At 40.6% G+C, this 20,828-nt stretch overlaps 1 protein-coding gene across 3 annotated transcripts; it reads left to right on the top strand.

Annotated features, from left to right (window-relative positions):
* The first annotated feature begins 161 nt into the window (after positions 1–161).
* LOC136107533 (killer cell lectin-like receptor subfamily B member 1B allele A) lies at positions 162–16,695 on the top strand. Of its 3 annotated transcripts, XM_065848637.2 has the most exons (8): positions 162–311; positions 2,160–2,228; positions 5,910–5,999; positions 11,913–11,978; positions 12,692–12,772; positions 12,877–13,019; positions 13,681–13,790; positions 14,402–16,695. In XM_065848637.2, the coding sequence occupies exons 1-8, from the start codon at positions 236–238 to the stop codon at positions 14,547–14,549; spliced, it is 783 nt and encodes a 260-aa protein (XP_065704709.2). In that variant the 5' UTR covers positions 162–235; the 3' UTR covers positions 14,550–16,695. The 3 variants fall into 3 exon arrangements, with proteins under 3 accessions (XP_065704709.2, XP_071673974.1, XP_071673970.1); XM_071817873.1 differs by lacking the exon at positions 5,910–5,999; XM_071817869.1 differs by lacking the exon at positions 12,692–12,772.
* The last annotated feature ends 4,133 nt before the right edge of the window (positions 16,696–20,828 follow it).

The following is a 20,828-nucleotide window of genomic DNA, read 5'->3' as shown; positions in this document are numbered from 1 at the left end:
TTCTGGCATTACCATGACAGGCAACTACAACAAGGCCACAACTTTACGTTTAACGTGCTACTATCAAAAGATCAGTTAGAAGTGGGCTTCCCTTCTCATTACGAGTTTCTGTATTACCACAAGAGGAAAGCACTTCCTCCTGAAGGCTACAAAGGGGAGGGAGCTACGAGTTGTTCTCAGTCTAGAGTACTGTTTTAAAAACAGCACCAAGGGGTCAAAAAGAAGAAGGGGGAGAATGCCAGATCTCATTTACGCTGACTTGAACTTGACTGAATCAACCAGCTCCAGACTACGGGTCGCTGATGTCCAAGGTAGGCCAATCGATCTGCGCCGATCTTTCTTTGTATTCTTCAGCCTTCCTACCACACATTTTAAAAGAGTGCTGTGGAGCACCAAAGCCCCAAGAGGATGAAGGAAATATAGGGGGTAGAGCTGTGAAAAACGTGTCGGTGGAGCGTCCACATAATTTTTTTACCAAAATGAAGGGGGCGATTATAAGATCAATTTTTCATTTATTAAGATGCAAATGTGAGGGGGAATTTCTTATGTGATATTAAGAGTGGCTTGTATCTGTTTAGGAGATTATTCCACAGCTGAACATCAATTGTTCCTGAAGCAGGTGTGTCCTCATGCAGCAGACACTGATTCCTGGAGCAAACCAATCAGGAGATCAAGTGCCTCATGTTTCTGTTGTTCAAAGCAGTCTCCTGCATAACCCATTTCTCCTTGCTGAGTATAGTAGGCATTGCTTCAGGGTTTTCTTCTTCCTGACTTTGTCTGTACAAACTATTTTTTTTAATAAATCAAGCATAAAAGGTTTCATGGACAGATCTAGTTTAATTTAGTATAAATGAGTTGGCAAAATTCTAACCTAAAATTTAACTTTCTTTGACACACTAAGAATTATTACATAAATTTTTACACTGGTTTTGCTACATCTGCATCAAATTACATCCTAAAATAACAGACTTCATGTAATTTGCCTCTGTGTTTTATTTTCTTTTTTCTTCACTTTCTTTTTAACATTAGTTTCTCTTCGACAGAAATAGTAGTTTCTATTTCTTGTCATCCCGTGCTTGTCTTTTGCACGAAGTGTGATTCCCTTGGCATCTATTTTCAGATGGCTGAAGTTTTTAAAACCCAAATAAAGTGTTTCTATCACCTTCCAACAGACTACTTCATGGATATATTGACAGGCACCCAAAATAGATACCACCTGATTAAAAGTTGTATTTTCTTTATAATTTAATGCATATACTCCTACTTACAGATTTACATAGTTTTAATAGCATTTTTACATTTCTTTGCTTGTGCCTCTCTGGAAAACCTCTATCAACTATTCACTTAATTTATGCACAGTATTTCCCAGTAGCTGTGCATATCTTACAGAAGAGAGCTCAAACACGGACTTCTGTCTTCTTTTTCCTCCAGCTTGCTATTTTCTCTTTGATAGTGGATTAACTGGATCAAATGCAGTGTTTGTAAAGGAATGAAATGAACTCCATAAGCCAGAAGAATGCACTTAAACTCATAGGAAGCATTAACTCTATGGTGATAGAAACAAAGGGGCTCTGTTCTGTATATCAGGATGACTTTGAATGTTTTACAAAATTGCAACATCGTATTTCTTACTTTTACCCCCTTTTTATGAGTCACTGCCCTTCCTTCCTTCCCCACGTGCTTTCTTCCATAGTTATTTATATTTATTATCTGCAGATGTTAGAACAGTTTTCACTTTTTCTACTGTCTTATAGTTAACTATTAATACTAACCCCTTCAAATTTAGAATGATCTGCAGCTTTCAGGTTTGTTTCACTATTGTAGCCATTCTCACCACTCACATATGGGTGTGAACTGAATACAGATAAACTTAGACATTTTTCTCCACTTCTGATTAGATTTAAAATGCATGTGTGTGTGCCCATGTCTCCTCTGTTATTGTCTGCACTGAAGATAAACCAGATGTGTTTCTGCTTATAGCAGCCAGTTCTCTAAGGTGTGAATGCAACGGCCAAAATTTTATTCAGGCATAGTTAAACACAGTCACGTAAATCAGCTGCTGTCATGTGTTCAGCATTTCTCATCATTTCCATCATTTTTGTTCCATTAAAGTTGTTTCTCAGCTTTCTCTGTTCTCTGTTATTTTTGCCTGGTTTTAGATTCTACATATGCAGAAGTGAAAGTGCAATCCCCAGACACAAATGCTGCAGCTGACTACACATCTCCCGGTGAGTTTTTGGCTGTCTGCTAGAATTATATGGATTTAATGAGAGGAGAGGAGACCGTTCCTTATTTTCTAAAAGTTTAGTGATATAAAACTGTATGGGAGACAGGAAGATACAATTGTCCGCTTTATATAGCCAGAGGAGGGGGAAGTTGATGTGTTGCATAATCTGTAACTAAACGCTTGTTGGCTTCACTAGCATAGGAAGAAAAGGATCTTATGAGCCAGACCAAGAAACAATCTAGCCCAGCCTCATGTCTCCAACACGGGGAAAAGTGAACAAGCAGAGATGGATAAGAAGAGGGTAGGCATAGCTGATACCTTGCTGTAACACTTTCACATGCATGCATGTATTCAGGGACTTCCTGAGACAGATGTGTTTCAAATTATGGACCCTCAGTGGATTTCTCTTCTACAAACTTGCCCAGTCTCCTCTTGGTTCTATATACAGTCCTGATTTCTATAATGTCCTTTGATAAGGGAAACCACAGTTCTTTCTGATATCACACAAAGAATCAGCTACATTTCTTTATTCTGAGCTGTCCTCCTACTGGCTTCAGCTGAAGTTCTCTGAAAGAGACAGTAAGCAGACAAACTCTATCCAAGGTTATATATAACCCTGACATAGCCTCTTCTTAGTCATGTCTTTTTCTGCAGAACTCTAATCTACTATGCTATCATTTACTGCTTCCCTTTTTTGAACCTTCTCCTATATACTTTTTGAAATAGGAGTAGTAGAACTGCATGCACCATTGAAGATAGAGGCAAATCATGGATTTATAAAACCATGTGGCAGACAAACATTCCTGATTGTTGTTTGTTTTCCTTCTGAACAATTTCTAACATGTGAGGTTGTAGAGTCTTCATCCTAGGAGATACTCAAAACCTGACTGTGAACGGTCCTAGACAACCTGTTCTAGTTGATGCTGCTTGAGCAGGAAAGTTGGACTAGGTGATCCGGAAAAGTTCACTTCTAACCTAAATGATTCTGTGACTGTGTGGTCACGAGAGCAGACCCGAAGTTGCCAGATCGTCTCTAGAATATTTTTATTTTTTATTTTTCATTCACATTATAGCTGTTATCTATCCTTGGGTGCAAAGATTGCTTTAAGAGTGGGGTTACCAAACAGCATTAGTAATCCAGCTATCGCACATGTGATGTCCCTTGGAATTTTTTACTAAATCCAGGTTTTATTTGGGCCATAAGTCTTCTGGTTCATGCAGCTCTTCACAAGGAACTGCCCCAAAATGGAAGATTACCCAGTTCTTACTCAGTGAGTCCTTATACAAGCAATTAATTCACCTTCTTTACTACAGCCTTATCTTCTGAATGCTTCCTGGATAGCCAACAATCCACTGGTCTACAGATCTCCAGCAACATACTTTCTCTTCATGTGTTTGAAGACACAATGTGTTGGAAACACACGTGCTCAAAACCATGTTTCAGTCTTTTCCTTTTCAGGTTCTTTTGTGTCTAATCGTTTTTTTTTCTTATAATTTTTGGTCTCCCAGAGTTTGTGATACTTTCTACTTTCTTCATTTGATGCCTACAGCTTTAGAAAGTTAATGGTCTGTTCCCAATGGCTGTGTCAACTTCCTTTTACCTGTTCCCAGATCATTCTTAGTAAGTGCGTTGTGTATTTGCCATGTGTTGCCAGGATGCTGTCCTTCAATAAAGTATAGTCTACCTGTATGGATTTAATTCTCTCTCAGCAGCCCTTTTTAGCTTCTTTTTAATAAGCTTCCTGTAGTTCCCCTCTTTTACCCACTATCACTCTGTTTTTCCTTATGTAGTCTAGTACCATGATGACTCTCTTCCTTTTAACCATTTCCGCATATACATGGCATATTGAAAGCCACCTAGGAAGCATCAGGAGATTCAGTCTGGCTTCAGTACGCAGATATAGAAGGCCACAGATTCAACATCTTCCATGTCTATGCAGTTATCTGATACCTGAGGATATCTCAGACAAGAGAAGCCACACATTTTCAGGTACCTGTCATCTGAGTATTTTAGTCTAGTGTGGAACATGCCAGGTGTTCTCAGCTTTTTCTTTCAGACTTCTAATATATGTGTAGAGCAGGTGTGACATACCTGTAGTTTGCTTCTTAATGTTTTGTTTAAATTACAGTCAGTTTTGCATTTTCTGCTTGACTGTTTTTATACTCTGACCTCACCTTTTCCTGAGGACACAGTGGTTTTGAAGTCACACATAATGGTAATATCACACTAAACTGTTCTTTAGCCTGTGTCATCTTCCCTTTCTTCATTTTAAGAGTTACTTAGATCCTTCAGCCACTGCCAGCTTGCTCTTATTAGTTTCAAAAGCTATTTAAAACCTTATAGATGTTGTGTCCAGCAGCTTGACTCCCTTATGGTTAAGATGAGACGTGTTCCTCCAGTGTTTGGACACTCTGCATCAGATGTGTTCCTAATTCCTGAAGAATGAGAAACCTGGATCCTCACTCCATCTTCTCAGCCAGGTGCTAAAATGTTGCCTCTCCATTTCATCCTCCATTCCTGCATAAAGTACTCAAACCATTTCCGGAATTTCTACCTTAGGATTCCTGGTCATCAACTTCCTTCCTACAAGCTTCCTTTTTTTGCCAATAAAACTTCTCTCTACCCTTCCCAGTCTTGTTGGTAACCACATGCACTAGTGTATCAATAGATAGTTTGCACCTACCAAATAATTTGTTGATTAGCACAATCAGCATGTTTTCAGGGTGCAACCATTTCCCGACAAAACCTCCAAGCAGAAAACCTGACAGCTCAGAGTTCTTCTGGGGCCCTTTCTTCTTTCGAAGACTGATTTAAAATCAGTCCAGTTTAATGCTATTCTGACAACTTCTTAGATTTCAGTAATTCAAATAGTAACATACAAGTAGATGTGAAAATGAGGTTATGAGACAGAACAGACCAGATATTGACTGCAGCTGGGACTCGGGATGGCTTCCTCCTTTATCTAAAACTGTTTACTTTACAGAGCAGAAGTAATAGCACCAAAACCCTCAATTTGTTTTTCAGATCCTAGTTGTCACACAGACACCGTAAAGTTCAAAGATAACAGAAAGGCTAAGTAAATACTCCAGTAGGTTTGTGAAGCAAGAAGAGATGGAAAGCTCTCCTTTACCTTTTAATTCAAGTCCAACAAGTCCAATCAGCCACTGTTTATTTCTCCTCTCTTGGACCTGCTTGTGGTCTATAGCACCCAAACAGTTGGCAGACTAACGAATATCGTAAGGATCCCCTTGAAGTAAAGCCTGAACAAAAGTCCCTAAACAACAGCCAAAACAGAAAGAGAAAACATTTCAACCCCTCTGAAAAATTTCCTTTATTAGGGAGTATAACATGGCAGGACCTTCATCTGGTATGTGGATTGGATTTTGCTTCCATAGTATTTTGAAGGAGCAGATAAGGATCCTAGTGAGCACTTAGCTCTAGTATCAAGTGCAATGGAATTTAACAAAGCATTCTAGGCCACGCAGGCGGGTTCAGGTTGAATGTCTGTCATGGGGGAAAAAAATAAATGTATTTAGCACAAGAATAAACATCAGAAGGGACAGCACTGAAGGGCTTTGCCTAATTCAAATTAGTTGCTTCAGTGTGAGCCTGGAAAGGGCACCTTTAAACGAAGGTGAGGTTCCCAGTTGTTTCCCTAATCTTTATTTTTGCTGTGTGTAGGTAAAAACTGTTGCTCCAGAACACGTGTCGCTGTATTGGCTGCTGTGATAACCCTCCTACTGGTCTTAGCGGTGTGTCTCATACTCTTGTGTAAGTCCTGCTAAAATTGTAATAACTGCAATTAATTTATGACTCTCATCCACTGACCGACATCTAAGTCATGACCAGTAGGAACAGAAGGCTAGTTTGAAAGCACAGGATAATCATTTTTAGCCATTCATGGCTGTGAGAAGAAATCCATAGAAAAGTTGAGTGTTTTGAAAGTTTAAAATTCCAAAAGAAAAAAAAAAAAGCCAAAACCCAACTACAAAACCTTACAATGTTCAAACAATTAATAATTTATCATACAAATGTTTTGAAGAAACACGATTAGATAATGTCTATTAGTAATGTAATTGCTGTCCATGAGACTGTTTCAAGAAGATGATCTTTTATAATGTCACCAGGATGTCCATAACACCAAAAATCTTTAAATAAATTTGAATGAAAGCTGATTTGAAAGAGATAGCTAAGTCACAATTTAAAGGAATTTGTTTGCATCTTACTTGAATAAAAGCTTAGTACAAGGTCTTGCTGCATATAGATCACTGAGTTCATAACAATCCTTGAACTACGTAAAAAGATATATTTTTATTTTAGAGATAAAGCAGTCTTATCTCCATTAGGAAAAAAAAAAAATAATAGACCCATGTGATACATTCCTTTGAATATTTTTGAGGAATCATTTTAAAAATTCAGATATGGTTGCTTGTTTCTTTTCATCCTGCGATAGCTGAGCAAGTTTAAGAGGTTGCCGCAGTCAACCACACTCAAATTCCATAGTTCGCCACCTACTAAGAGATGCACGTGGAGACACCTCTGATCCATGGAACTTAAAAAATAAGGTCGGGGGAGGTAATTGTTTTTTTCAAGGTAAAGAGTGAAGGATTGATGTCTGATAGTGTTCTGATCTTTATAAAATGTAAAATACCACAGGCAGGGTAAAATTTAAAACAAAACAACAACAACAACAAACAACTACAAGAAACAAGGTGAAACAACCAGCTTTTAAGAGAGCTTTAAATCAGGAGTCAAATGAGGATCACTAGACTTTGATTCAGGTCTGGCTTCAGTTACAGTTACTTTGTTGGGTTTGGTACTGCCTCAGTAAACCAAAATAAATACTCCTAAGAAACTTAAGATCCAGATCAAAACTGAGAAACTAAATCAAATTAGTTTTTAATTTCAATAACATACAGTTTTCACTTGTACTCCAAATGAAAACTGTTGCCATTTTGACTGTTTTATTTCTAAGTTTTAATTTGATATGGGTTTTCCATACAGTTTGGATTTGCCCAATATACTGTTGTTGAGGAACAACTTGCTTAAATTAACTAAACTGTCACTTCTTGACAACGCGCTATCACACAAGAGCTCTGCAGGCCAGAAAGCATTTTCCATTTCTGTTCATGAAAATGACAACAGTTCCACTCAGTGAAACCTGACCAGAAATTTTTACAATTTTTACAGTGGTGTCATATTATTTTATTTTCTCCTGAGAGAAAATTTATCTGCTAGTAAGTAAAAAATTGTCCCTGCAGTTCATGAGCTGGTCTTCAGAGAACAGGCAGCTCTGACTTTGCTTCAAATGCTCCTTCACATTAATTAAATTTTGCTCTTTTCTGAAACCAGGAGCTGAAATGAAGCCTCAAGATATATGCTTATTAATGCATATATACATGAAAAACATGCTATTTCAAACTGCCATTTCTGTTTTATTTTTCCTTGTTGCTCTAGGGATTCAGCAGAAGGCAAAGCATATGACTAAAGCACAATAAAATTCAGTGTTAAGGTGCTCTAATTAGAAAATAACTCATTGTTGCTTTGTCAGGTTTCAGTGCTTTTGAACCATTTTCAGTATTGCTGCTGTCTGAATCTCTCAGGCAGATTTCCGAGTTAAAGGTGACAATCTTCCAGGAGAAAATCTCAACCCATCATTTCTGTGTTGTAAATTGATTTCCATTCAGTAAGAGAATCGGCAGGGTGGCATTCATTTTTGTAATGCATGCGAGTATGCATCCACTTCTAATTTTTCAAAGAAATAAATGCTTTAAAATGATGTTAGATAGTTTTAATATCAGTATTTGGTACTATTATACATTATGACTTTGGGGTATCTTTACTAGCAGTACTTCAAGCTTCCACCTACAGGCTCAGGCTATTTGCAAAATCCAGCTGCTTCATCTTCTAAAATGAAATGGTCCTGGTATTGGTTAGTATCATGATTTGGGGAAATGTTTCTGAAGAGTAAATTCTGTTTCCCCCTCTACCAAACATGCGGATGCTTCTTCAGGTTCTCAGTCCTCAACTTTAACTTCATTATTTCTACCACAATTATCTGTTTTAATACAAATACAATGCATACGTGTACCTCTGTATACAGATTTGGATGTAATTCTATATACCAGAGCTTTAAGAACCTTTGTTTTCAAATATTCAGACATACACCTTTCCCTAGATTTGTTTTTTTTTATAGTGATATCTAAAACTCACCTTCTCCTAGACCAATATATTGGAAGTTGATCCCTAAAAGGAACAGCGCAAATCATACAATTTAGTCTCCACAAAACTAGGCCTTTTTTTAATCAACTCTGATTTTCAAATTGTAAATGTAAAAACAGTATTACACATTGCCAGCATTTGGGTTTAGGTGCTACAGTGAAACTTCCTTCTCACAACTCCAAAAGTCCAGTTATTGTTTGCTATCAGGAAAGAAATATAGACTAGTAGGACCTTCGAGGCAGTGTATTTTTGAAGACCGTAGTGACTTCACACTTCAGCAATTTGTAAAAAAGTAGTTTGACAACTGCTTTGCCCAGAAGATGCCAGCTCATCATGATCCCAGTTTAAAAAAGGCACTCAGACTCTGCAAGACATTATTTTAAATGCTATTTCTTAGAGCTAATGCTATAAATGGAGTATAGAAAACACTAGGTCCCTAAGCAAAATTACAGAACAGAGGAACTTGATCCAGTGGTTCTGTCTCCCAGGAAATCAAGCAGAATAATTTCTTAAAACAATATTGTTATTTCACAATTATTTCCTTTCATCACTCACTGTCTGGCTCTAGGCTTATGGAAGGAGCTGATTAATTCTTTGCACTAAAATCGAGATTCATTTATGCCACTGCTCAGTTCAGAGTCTTGGGTGGTCTTTGAAGTTCTTCTAGACATTTTTGGCAGTAGGGTTTCTGAAACCTTGATGCTCTATAGATAAAACTGAAACAAGATATATGAGAAGTGATATGTTGTATAAGACAAGCATATATTTGTTAATTATTAAAATGTTGAGTATGATACTGAATCATTTAATGTAGTAGTTGAGGGGATATTTCAGCCATTTAGGGGTATTTGTGGTTGCCAGCCAAAAAAATTCTATATTCTCTTTATGCTTGACATAAGGCTAAAAGTTGCTTCATTTAGGCTATGAAGAATTCTCTGAGATGGAGTTGGTGGAAAAAGTCTCCACATGTTAAAGGCTGTTTTTTTTGTTTCTCGCAACAGGCAAAAGTGTGCCTAGGGAAAGGTATTCCCATTCCGAAAACTTTTGCTTTGCCAGTGTTCTTTGTTTCTCAAGGAAATTATTAACTTCTGCAGCATTCTTTGGAAACTGAACATCTTATTGGAATAAGATATTCAATTAGGGCACAAATGCCCCTCAGGACTTTTGTCAATAAAAATTTGGCTACAGAAAATACATTGGAAAAAGAGATGCTCCATTTATGATAAAACAACCTATTTTTGCCAGAGGTGGGTACAAGGCAAAAATGGATTCTGTGTAACAGAGGTGCTCATCTCTCTAACTCAATAGTTACCTCTTGTCAGTGTAGTTATGACTACATCCTAGTGTGCTGGACCCCTTTCAAGGTGTCATTCCTATGCACTATAGGGTATTCTGTCTGTAAGGATGCATAGGTACTAGGGGAGTGATTCTAACCCAAAGAAAGTAAGAGCTCAGGATTGCCGCCTTCCTTGTTCATAGTTGCAGTTGGGTGCTTCAGCCTAGTAATCCATCCTTTCGTTATCAGTTTTCAGTGTCCAGAAGTGCCACCCCACTTCTTTTACCTCATCTTATTTTTGAGCTTCCAGTTTGTAAACAAAGTTCTTCCTTTAATATTCTGTTTCTTTCATAATTTGCCTCTAATATGGAGTCTGCAAAGATGTCAGTGCTTGTATGCGCTATGTTATTCTGATACAAGTTTCATAGAACTTTCTTAAATTCAATAACTTTTTCTCATTTTATATATTCTTTTTTTAAAAGAAATTTATCAGTTTTGGTTTCAAGTATAAGAATTCTACTCCTATAATTTTTAGTTTAATGTTTCTTTACTGTTATTATTAATCCCTTCATTGTTCATCTCCAAATAACTTCCAAAATGCCTCCCTAAACTCTGTCATAGAAAATTTAGTAACTCCCCGTCAGTTGAACTAATAATACTCATTCATGACATGGACAATTGTGGCTTTAAAGTTGAGGTTTACTAAGCAGAGAAGCTGGGAGAATATCAAGGTTTTCTTACTGCAACACAGAGCCATCTGGAACAACATAATCCACCTTTAGCCTGCGTCATGATTCAACCCCAACCGGCAACTAAGCACCACGCAGCTGCTTGCTGACTCCCCCCTCCAGTCAGATGGAGGAGACAACCAGAAGAGTAAAAGTGCAAAAACCCATAGGCTGCGATAAAGACAGTTTTAATAGGTAAAGCTAAAGTTGCTCATGCAAGCAAAGCAAAACATGGAATTCATTCACTGCTTCCCATGGGCAGGCAGGTGTTCTGCCATCTCCAGGAAAGCAGGGCTCCATCACATGCAACACCATTGGGAAGACAAACGCCATCACTCTGAACATCCTCCTCTTCCTTCTCCTTCCCCCAGCTTTATATACTGAGCATGATGTCATTTGGTGTGGAATATCCCTGTGGCCAGTTTGGGTCAGCTGTCCTGGTTGTGCCCCCTCCCGGCTTCTTGTGCACCTGTCACAGGGTGAGAAGCTGAAGTCTCCTTGACTACTTAGCAACAACCAAAACATCAGTGTGTTCTCAATATTATTCTTATCCTAAATCCAAAACAGAGCACTGTACCAGCTACTTGGAAGAAAATCAACTGTATCCCAGCCAAAACCAACACAGCCTGTTCACTGTGAGTGATCCTTGAACTCCATAATTTCAAAAGTAACTAAAGTCTTGACTAAGTTTCTAAACTGATAAAACCAAAGCCCTGAGAAGACATGAAAAACACATAAAATCCACATGAGCTTCTCAAGTAAAATAACCATAAGCTTAGATCACCTAAGGCCTCAGCTGCTTTCTTCACCCTCTCAAAACCCCCTTTCCTTTTTCTCTGTGATAAATTCATGCAGTCTAGCTAGTCATCAGATAATAAAAATAAATTTGTAAGCCTGCATCCACAGTCCTTTTTTCTGGGAGTCAGAAGCCTCCCATGGAGCACAAATTCCTCACAACCACTGTGTCGGAAGAAAGAGAAAAATCAAGACTATTTCAGCCTGGGTATTTGCTTTAAAACCTAAAATGAACTCTTCTGTCTGATTTTGATCTGAGGGAGCAACACTGTTAAATAAGCTTCCACCTGGGCCACAGGTGTGCTCTCACCCCAGTTGTTAGGGGTAGCAGCAGTGACCGCAGCTGCAAAGCTGTGTGGGAACATGTTTAACCAAGAGCAGATTGGCTTGAGCACTGATCTCTCAAAGACAGCTCTTACTTCTTATTGCTATAGTTACACCTCTACTGTACACCACATTTACTGCTTCTCCGAAAATGTGTTGAGTATTTTTTGTTAAATTTCAGAGTCAGGATCTTCAGAAATCTGCTCCATAGTATGGTACTACAGTTTGTGTTTGTTTGTTTGTTTTTTTAATGGGGGAGCAAAAAGGTGAAGAAGAGCTCTGACAGTGTAGGGCAAAATGGTCATCCATTCAAAGCAGCAATTGTATTCTTATTTCCAGACCACCCAACTGCAAGCAGCCCACCTGACTCAAAAACATTCTGTACCACCTGTGAAGATGAACTAGGTAGGTAACTCTCTGTCATTCAAAAGACAGTTTCCAGAAGTCTGTTAGATTGCTTTGGGTAGGGGACAGGGAGGAAGGGGGAGGGAGTGTGTCTGGATTGTATTCAGAAGAAAAACAAACAAAAAAATCTGACATCTCAGGAATAAAAAAACCTTATCCTGTACACTCAGGATGAGCTCTCAAGGCCAGACACATTTCACATTTTCACCTTCTTTAAAAGCAGTGCTTGGTCACCACTGCATTACTGTTTCAGAGGGAAAAACTGATTGCTCTCTCATGCAGAGGAGCCCAAGGCTAGGTGAATGAACATAACAATCCCTTTATTATTACAGCATTGTAGCAAACATGATGGATCAACGTCAGTGTGCTGCTTTTCAAATAGCCCTCCATTCTTAACATTTTAACTAAATGCAATTCCCTTTTGCTGTTTAGGAGCTGCTAGATAACCAACCAAACTATACCATGCAGTCTCTGTCTCCCTGAATCATATAACTTTTCCCAGATCTCGTCTGTTCCTCCCAGTACCCTGCATGGCAATGGAGAGAAATGTCCTTTCAGTAGCATCACTATTGCCATGTTTTGCAGCAGGCAAATAAGACTTCTGAAAAATGAAAGCTGCTTTTTGCCCTGACTACTTATCTTTATTTCCTGAGCAAAGATTTAAAAGGCTGGATAATGTTATCTGTGATTCTGCTTCTCTGACTCATGCCTAGTGACTCGTGGGCTGGTATTAGCTACAGAGACTGGCAGGAATCCCTGGTGGTCTGGTGAAAGATACAAGCAGGACCACACAGGTACCCTTCTGACTGTAACTTACTCTCTTACCTTTATTTTGTAAGCAGATCCTTTCATTAGTATGTAACATGGATTTTTCCACACCTGTTCTTCCATCCTGCAGGTTGTCCCCAAGGATGGAAAAGAAACAGGAAAAAATGTTACTTCTTTTTTCCTGATACACAAAATAATGATTGGAATGCCTCCCGTAAAAAATGCAAAGACAAGGAGTCAGACCTGGTGATCATTGAAAACAAGGAAGAACTGGTGAGATCTGAACTCATGGGGCTGCTTCCTGGGTTGCTTCACCTGTATGCCAAAGGGCTGATAGATTACACTTGCGTCTTCTCAAGTTAGATGCCTTTGTGGATCTTTAATCTACTGTTAGCCATGTACCCAAGCACCTCTGTATGGTAGCAAACACTTTCACAGTGAGACACATCTTGATGGTTGAAGTCTTGCATCTAGAATCTTCTCTCCCCAGGCACGCTCCCATGGGAAGGAGCAAACTCTCTGCCTGTCTGACTTACGTTTTAAAGGGATTTGGCATACAAAGCAAGACCAAACAAATCAAACAGATGCTTATTTGTGAGAGCCCTTGCTTTGACAAAAACTGAAAAATCCTTCCCATCACAATCAGAATACAAAAGTGTCACCAGGTATCAAGTCACATCTGGCTAACTACAATGTATATCTTTAATGTTATCACAGATATATTATTCTATTTAGTCTATTCTGAAGAAGCCTCAGGAAGAGAGATGACATTAAATAAAAATAGAAAATTCAGCCTCTGAAGCTGTGGAAAGAGACAGTGTGGCTGCATGCACACTGTACTTTCTGTGTTGGCTATCTAGCACTAAGCTTTCTGTGTACCACCGGTGAAGAAAACGTAATCTTAATGTATTATCATCATTTGTTTCCTTTCCAGGATTATCTTCATTCACAATCAAGAGATCATTACTACTTACTTGGTCTCAGATACTTTGAGACACAGAAGAAGTGGAAGTGGATTAACAACATGGAACATCGCACTGACATGTAAGCTTATTCCAGCAAGTCACTGTGATACAATGACCAGAAACAGTGTAAACAAAACAAAAATAACACACACACACAAACAAGCAAACAAACAAACAAACAAACCCCAAGCCACCAAACAAACAGGGAGTACAAGCGAGATCGGGGAAGGGAGTAACAGCAAGATACCAGGGATCGCAATTCGTAGCAACCTGATTCCTTGAAATTCAGGTGTTTCAGCACATCCCTGTGAAAAGTCAAAGGTAGCCTGTAAGACACATGGGAACACAGGTGTGTCACATCAGGATGGCAAAGAGAGGACACAGCTGTAGTTCTGGCAGGGAAGGAGGATTCTGACTGGATAGAGTTCAATGGGGAAAGAGAGGACATACCAAGCATGTACAAGAGAGAGCATGATGTCAGCACCATTGCATGGACAATACCACAGAAGGGAAAGGTCTCTGGATGGGAAAACATGGCCCACGTACTTTTGTTGAGGTCTGGGGAAGAAAATTAAAGAACGGGAAGGAGACTCCAATCCCACTGACAATAATACAGCTTAGCAGCAAGGCCAGGTGCCACTCTGTCTTTCAAGGAAGTGGTACTGACTGTATCTTTCTCTCCCTGTTCAGGTTTACTATAGGAGGAGATCACACTGACTATTTCTGCGCTGTCATTGGACATGGCAAAATAGAAACTGCACATTGCAATGGATCCTCAACAACACAAAATATGTGTGAAAAAGCTGTAAATATTTCAAGAAGTTGGAAGAAGAGCTAAAAACAAGAGGTCCAGGCAGTAATGTCATCCACAGCTTCCTGTAAGAATGGCAGATGGGATTTGTCTTACTTTAGCTGCCTAAATGTCCAGTCAAATGGACTCTTACAGACTCCCCCTAGACACCTTGCCAAGCTTAGTACATTCTTTCCTAAGATGGATGTCCGGGATGGGAGCTCCTCTAGAGGAGCTCGCATTTTCACACAATAGGAGTCTAGGTGACTTACTTATACCAGATGCCCAACTTTCAGGCAGCCACTGTTCGGTGACGTGAGTCCAACCTCAGTGACAGGTGTGATCACCAGCAGACCCTTTCTCTCATAGACACATGCATATATATCCATACCTTCACAGCCCTGCCTGTGCACAAGGAGATACTTCAAAGCCTTGCCACGCACTAGTCTTCCCTGTAGCTGCATGTGAGGGTTAATGCATATTTATATTTTGGATCCTGCAGAAAAGTGCAACCACACCCATTGCCATGTGTGCTTCCAGCGCTTTCCCTGAACTCAGCTTAAAGTGCTAGGACTGAGGTCACAGCCACAGGTCAGGACCTAGTTTAGCAGGTGCAAATATAAGACTAAAAGATGCTTGCTCTGCAACCCAAACATGAGACAAGAAACACCTGACAGAAGAAATGGATGTGATTCTGTGATTGCACCATTGGCCAAGGAATGACACACCTGTTACCTGGACGACCCTCCATGCATGTGTGTTTTCTTCTGCATTCTAACTACAGATCTGGTTATATCAAAGGAAGGAGATTGTTGACTGGTGCAACCTTCTACTTTGAAAAAGTTTTCAACTCTTTTCCTTTGTTACAGGAAATATAGATGTGATCAGTTTTCAATTAATAAGTCCAAAGACCTCATCATAGAAACCCTCACTAGTATTATCTTCTAGATGTGTAAGGTATCAAGAGACATTAGAGATACACTGGCTAAGAAAGCAATGGGCACATTGATAGATGAATTAGCAGACAGCTAATAATGGCATAATAATCTGATAACAGATGCTCTTCTAGCATATGAATAGAAGACACCTTGACTTGCTACCTTCTTGTATATTACTTAGATGAACAGAATATCACTGAGGGGAATGAAAGGGGGAGTAAGGAGAAAAACGCATTAGAATCAGCTTGTGAGTTGGAAATAATCCTGTCCCTGGCAGCTGACCAGTGGAAATGGGAAACATCTCATAGAAACCAACCATTTAGGAATAACTGACTGTCTCTGTGTGCTTAAGAGAAGACTATGGACCTTGAGAAGCACATGTGTCTGCGGAAAGGATGGCAAAGTTGCAAGTGTCAGGAGGATTTAACATCCAATATATAACATAGAGCTTGACTAGAAGAAGCAATATAATTAATTTTCAATGACATTCTCAAAAACAGCCTGGACAGAAGACAACAAGGATGAAGATTCTGACTTTCATTTTTCTCTCTTATTTCAAATTGAAAATATGAAAACAACAGTTTTAGCTGTGCTGTAATTCAATTAGATGCTGTGAATGATCTGGCTTGTGCTGTCCCATCCTGTTCCATTACAAAACTATACTCAGCTTCTATATTGGACAGGAGTCTGGAATAGGAAACAATGCCAGATCTGAAAACTGGTCACAAGGACAGGTACCTATGGACAAGCACATTCTTACAGATTAAAAAGAACATGTGTAGCATCACTATTCAACAGTTTAGCAAGTTCCTTGGAAATGGATCTGACTTTGGCAGAAGTAACTGTGCTGATTTTACAGTGAAACACAGAGATTCCAAATTTCTATTGTTATATATCACAGACAGTTAATATTTGTGTAATTAAGCTCAATGATATGAGAACATGCTGGGTCGACCAAGATAGGGTTAATTTTCACAGGAATCTTGGAGGGGACACTGCCAGGACAGCTGACCCAAACTAGCCAAAGAGGTATTCTATACAATAACAGGTCATGCTCAGCATAAAGTAGCCGGGGAGAGGAACACTCACTGCATGGGATCACATGGTCCAGGGCCCTCTTTCTTCTCCAGGACCTCCAGGGCAGCGCAGGTGGGCATTGGGCATCCCTTGCTTTGTATATCCTTTCATTGTTATTATTATTGTTTATATTTTTCCCTTTTGCTGTTCTGTTAAACTCTTTTTATCCCAAACCACAACTTTTGCCTTCTGTTTCCTAATTCTCCTCCCCACGAGGGAAGGGGTGAGTGAGTGACCATGCGACTCTGCAGTTCTAAGTTGCCAGCAGGGCCAAACCACAACGCAGAATAAGTGCAATGCATCACTGTTGCTCTAACAGTTTCTTCCTGTCTCAGAGTGTTCCACATAAAGCTCTTACAAAATCCACCCTGAAACAAACAACTTCATATGAGGATGTAAGCTGAGATACTATTGATAGAAAGCATCAGAAACTAGGATTAAGCTTTGAAAGCTGCAACTGAAGCTTTACCCAAGGCTATTTTAAAAATCTGCCTCCTATAAAACTGTTCTCAGATGTATCCACCACCACTTCACCTATTTTCAGTGGCAAAGTAGAGATTTTTGATAAATCAAATAGCTTCACCATATAGATAGCATATTCAGGATTATCACTGCATTTCATCCTGAGAGAGACATCTCTTACAGCATTTCATTACTTTAGCTGATGCACAATAGTTCAGAATTCAGGCTTGAAGTTTACAATTGCTTTTGGCAATAACATAAGGTAATATCATTTATGATCGGTGTACCATTTTTCTTTTAGATCATTTTATTTGTAGTGTCTCTTTCATTGTATCTCAGTGCATTAAGTTTAATTCCTTTTCTTTACACCACAAACACCTGGAACATACCTTGAAATCCTCATTCTCCTTTTCTCCTGTTGCACTGCAAAATTCAAGTTGTGCAACTGAGAGGTAAACAGTGTGAGACAACAGGTACTTCTACATAAATTTTGTTAACAGAAGAGAAATCAGCATCACAAAACACATATGGAAAGAATGATCAGTGGGAATTCAGGGTGTCAAAATACAACAGCATGATGGACTTTGGATACAACACAATTTCAACACGTGCTTCAGATTATTGTTAGTTGTGAAATTCTATTCTTATGTGGAAATCTGTTCAAAAGCAAAAAAAAACCCAAAACATCTCAGAACTTACACCTGCTGTTTCATTCAAATGCCCATCTTTGAGAAAAACTAATCTTTGAATGTAACAATGAAACAGAAGATTTCTGCCTGATCAAAAAGGTATTTTGCTTTGAAAGTGTGTTTATGCTCTTGCCTAGACCTTCTAGTTGGAAGCGAGGCAAGATGTTAGACCCCCAATACCATCTGACTTCAGGAACTGATTTCTTTCTTTACTAACACCATTATTTTTAGTTCAATATTGTGTCTGTTGCAGATAAAAGTGTTGGTGGGCTTTGTTTGGGGTGGTTTTGTTTTTTTTAAACTAAAACTTCCAAAAGAAGGTAATACACAGTCCCCTGTATCAGGAACAAAACGTGGCAGAGAGATGCAGTACAAGTATTTTAGAGTAATTCTGTACAGAAGTAATAAATGTTAGCCTATTGCAGCCAGACAAAAGAAATGAGAATTCCCTTGCAGTTCTGTTTTTAAGATGCACTTTGTACTTCAGACCCATTCTGCACAGCTGTACTTGACCTTTGCGCCTAAGTCATAGCCAGCTGCTGAAGTCTCTGTGATGAGGAATCATCTCCCCTACCTTTAGTTACTGCCCCCAGGACCAGGCTCTAAGCTCCAGTCACAACCAAGAGAGATTTGGACAGAACAAGGGCAGCGGCCTTCAACATGATCCATCACACCCGTGGTGGGAGCTGCCCTTGGTTCAGACCCAACTTGCTCTTCAGGCTCTGGACCTCCTGCTCCCTCCCTCCTGTGAACAAAGCTGAAACACACACACGTCGGGCACAGTCACCCGCACTTCGGGGACACGAATCCTCCCTGGGGCAGCATAGCCATCCTGCGCTTTCCCGGGCGGGCACCAGAGGGCAGCCAGCCCTCAGCGGAGGACCCGCTGTGCCAGCTCTCTGACGGCCACCAGCCACGCTGCTCCGGCCACAGCCCCACCGGTGCCGGGGGACGTTTCACACGCCACACAACCCGGGTGCCTGGCCCCCGGTTGGGGAGGCTCGTCCCCTTGGCGCTGAGCCCAAATCACTGCCCCCTCTACCAGCCCTGTCAGCCTCGGGGGCCGGTTCCCCGGGCAGCACCAAATGCTCTGAGCCTCGGGGAACCCAGCTCAGGGTAGGCACTCAGGTCTATCCCGCTCCAATCATCTCCTCTGGCAGTCCTTTAAACGCAGACACCCTCTCCCACCACTGCCCCCAGCCCCAGGGCTGCAGCTGGGGTCCCTGAGCTTGAACCCACCAACTCCTTTGGCCTCTCCGCTTCCAGTTGATCCTGGCCCCAGATGTCACAGTCCAGTGACACAAATCCCAGCAGCCCAGTGAACAGCAGAGATGGGCATCTGAGCTCCTCACACAGCCCTACATGCACGGACACCCACTCTGGAGAACACCTGGCACAAGAAAGATGTGCAAGGGTAGGTCTCAGAGAATCAATCCCCAAACCAGCTTCTCACCCAACAATCAAACTCAAGCCATCAGAACAATTGAAGTTCCTTTAACAACATCGGGCAAGATGAGATACTTGCTTTTGTGGCTGTGTCACCTTTCTGTTTCCTCCTACTGGGCAGATGATCAAATATATAATCCTAAAAATGCACATTGGGTTTCATGGAGAAATGGTAAAACCCTTTGTTCAGGAAAAGAGGCACCTTAGCCCCTTCTTTCCAAAAATTCCACTTTCCATTCATAAACATGTAATCCAAGAACATTTGTTTCACAGCTTCCTGAATGAAGCAAACCGTAAAACCCACAGCAATCACCAGGCTAAAGTGAGATAGCTCTGCTGAGAACAAACACACATTCTTAATTGAACAACAAAGGTACAATATATGCTATGGTGTAGGGACAGCCAACGGTTTAGACCACTTCCTTCAGTGGTGCACCTTCTCCAGCATGGGTCACCCAGTGGGCACAGTGCCTTCAGGCATGTCCTTGCTCCAGCATAGCTCATGCATCAGCTGCAGTCCCTTCAGAAGTAGAACCTTTCAGCATGGACCTCCTTCAAAGAGTGCACCTATGTCTCAAACAGCCTGTCAAAAGCCAAGGCACCAAAGGCTGAAGTTTTGGCATGAGACAGGGTATTTACACTGGTTTCAGAGCTAGCTGGAATTGGTTCTGGCTGGCACCACACAGTTCATGGTCTCCATGTAGGTCACCATTGCCATTCCCTGATACCCTCCTGCAATTTATGTCCTTTACATTTTGCCCTTCACCTCACTGAAAGATATATTAGGAATTGTTTGACCTTTCTATAAGCTTTACGTTTAACATCATCACAATTTTAATGTGTGTTCATTATAAACTCCATCCCCAGACCCTGCAGACCAGACTGGTGTAGTTAGCATCTCATCAGTGTGAATGTAACACACATCACAAACGCACCCCTTCCCCAGCAGACAAAACTGTCAGGATCAACACTGCAGCAATCTTAACATATACTTTCCAACCCCTTCTAAAACTTTTTCCAAGGTCAATCGTATTACTGGACTCCAAAAATTATCCTTTGCCATGCTGCTAATCTTCTGCTTGTCTTCTGGCATGCTCCCTCCAGCACAATACATGTAAGTTACTCCTTGACATCCCACCAGCTAATCAGGCAGTACTGGAGGGGCAGTAGTAACAGTGCTCAAACCTTGGAGCTCTCGGGCTATGGCATCAGCAATCACCACTTTTTCAGGGTCCTTTCCCCCTTGCCTGTAAACACAATCCAGCAGTCCAAGCAACTGCAGTCTATTACCTTCTTCACAGTCATTCTGTGGGGATATCTCATACCCCATGGGATCAGCAAGATCTGGCCATTGCTCCACACAGTTCTTCACTAGGGGATCCCAAAGCCCTTCTCTCTTGTGCAGAGCAGTGCTTACAAGTAGTATAGAGACCAAACTCCCCAGAACTTTGCTCTCCCAAGACAAAACCTGTAATCCCATTTGGTCTGGCTTCGCAGGACCACCACAGTCACTGCAGGGGCACCAGTTGCTGCAAGTATTCGGCATTTATGTAATCTCACTCTGAGCAAAGGACTATGGAGAATGCTCACGCTCTGAGCAGCACTCCCATCTCATTCCCCCCCTGCCCAGAGGTGCCAGGGTCCCCTCTCAGGCAATCAGTTTAAGACCACTTGCTGCTCCTGCAGCTGCAGCCCGGCCCACCTGGCACACAGTT

Source organism: Patagioenas fasciata, chromosome 1, assembly GCF_037038585.1.
Source record: "Patagioenas fasciata isolate bPatFas1 chromosome 1, bPatFas1.hap1, whole genome shotgun sequence".
Taxonomy (NCBI): Eukaryota; Metazoa; Chordata; class Aves; order Columbiformes; family Columbidae; genus Patagioenas; species Patagioenas fasciata.
This window is presented reverse-complemented; position numbering and strand designations above follow the sequence as displayed.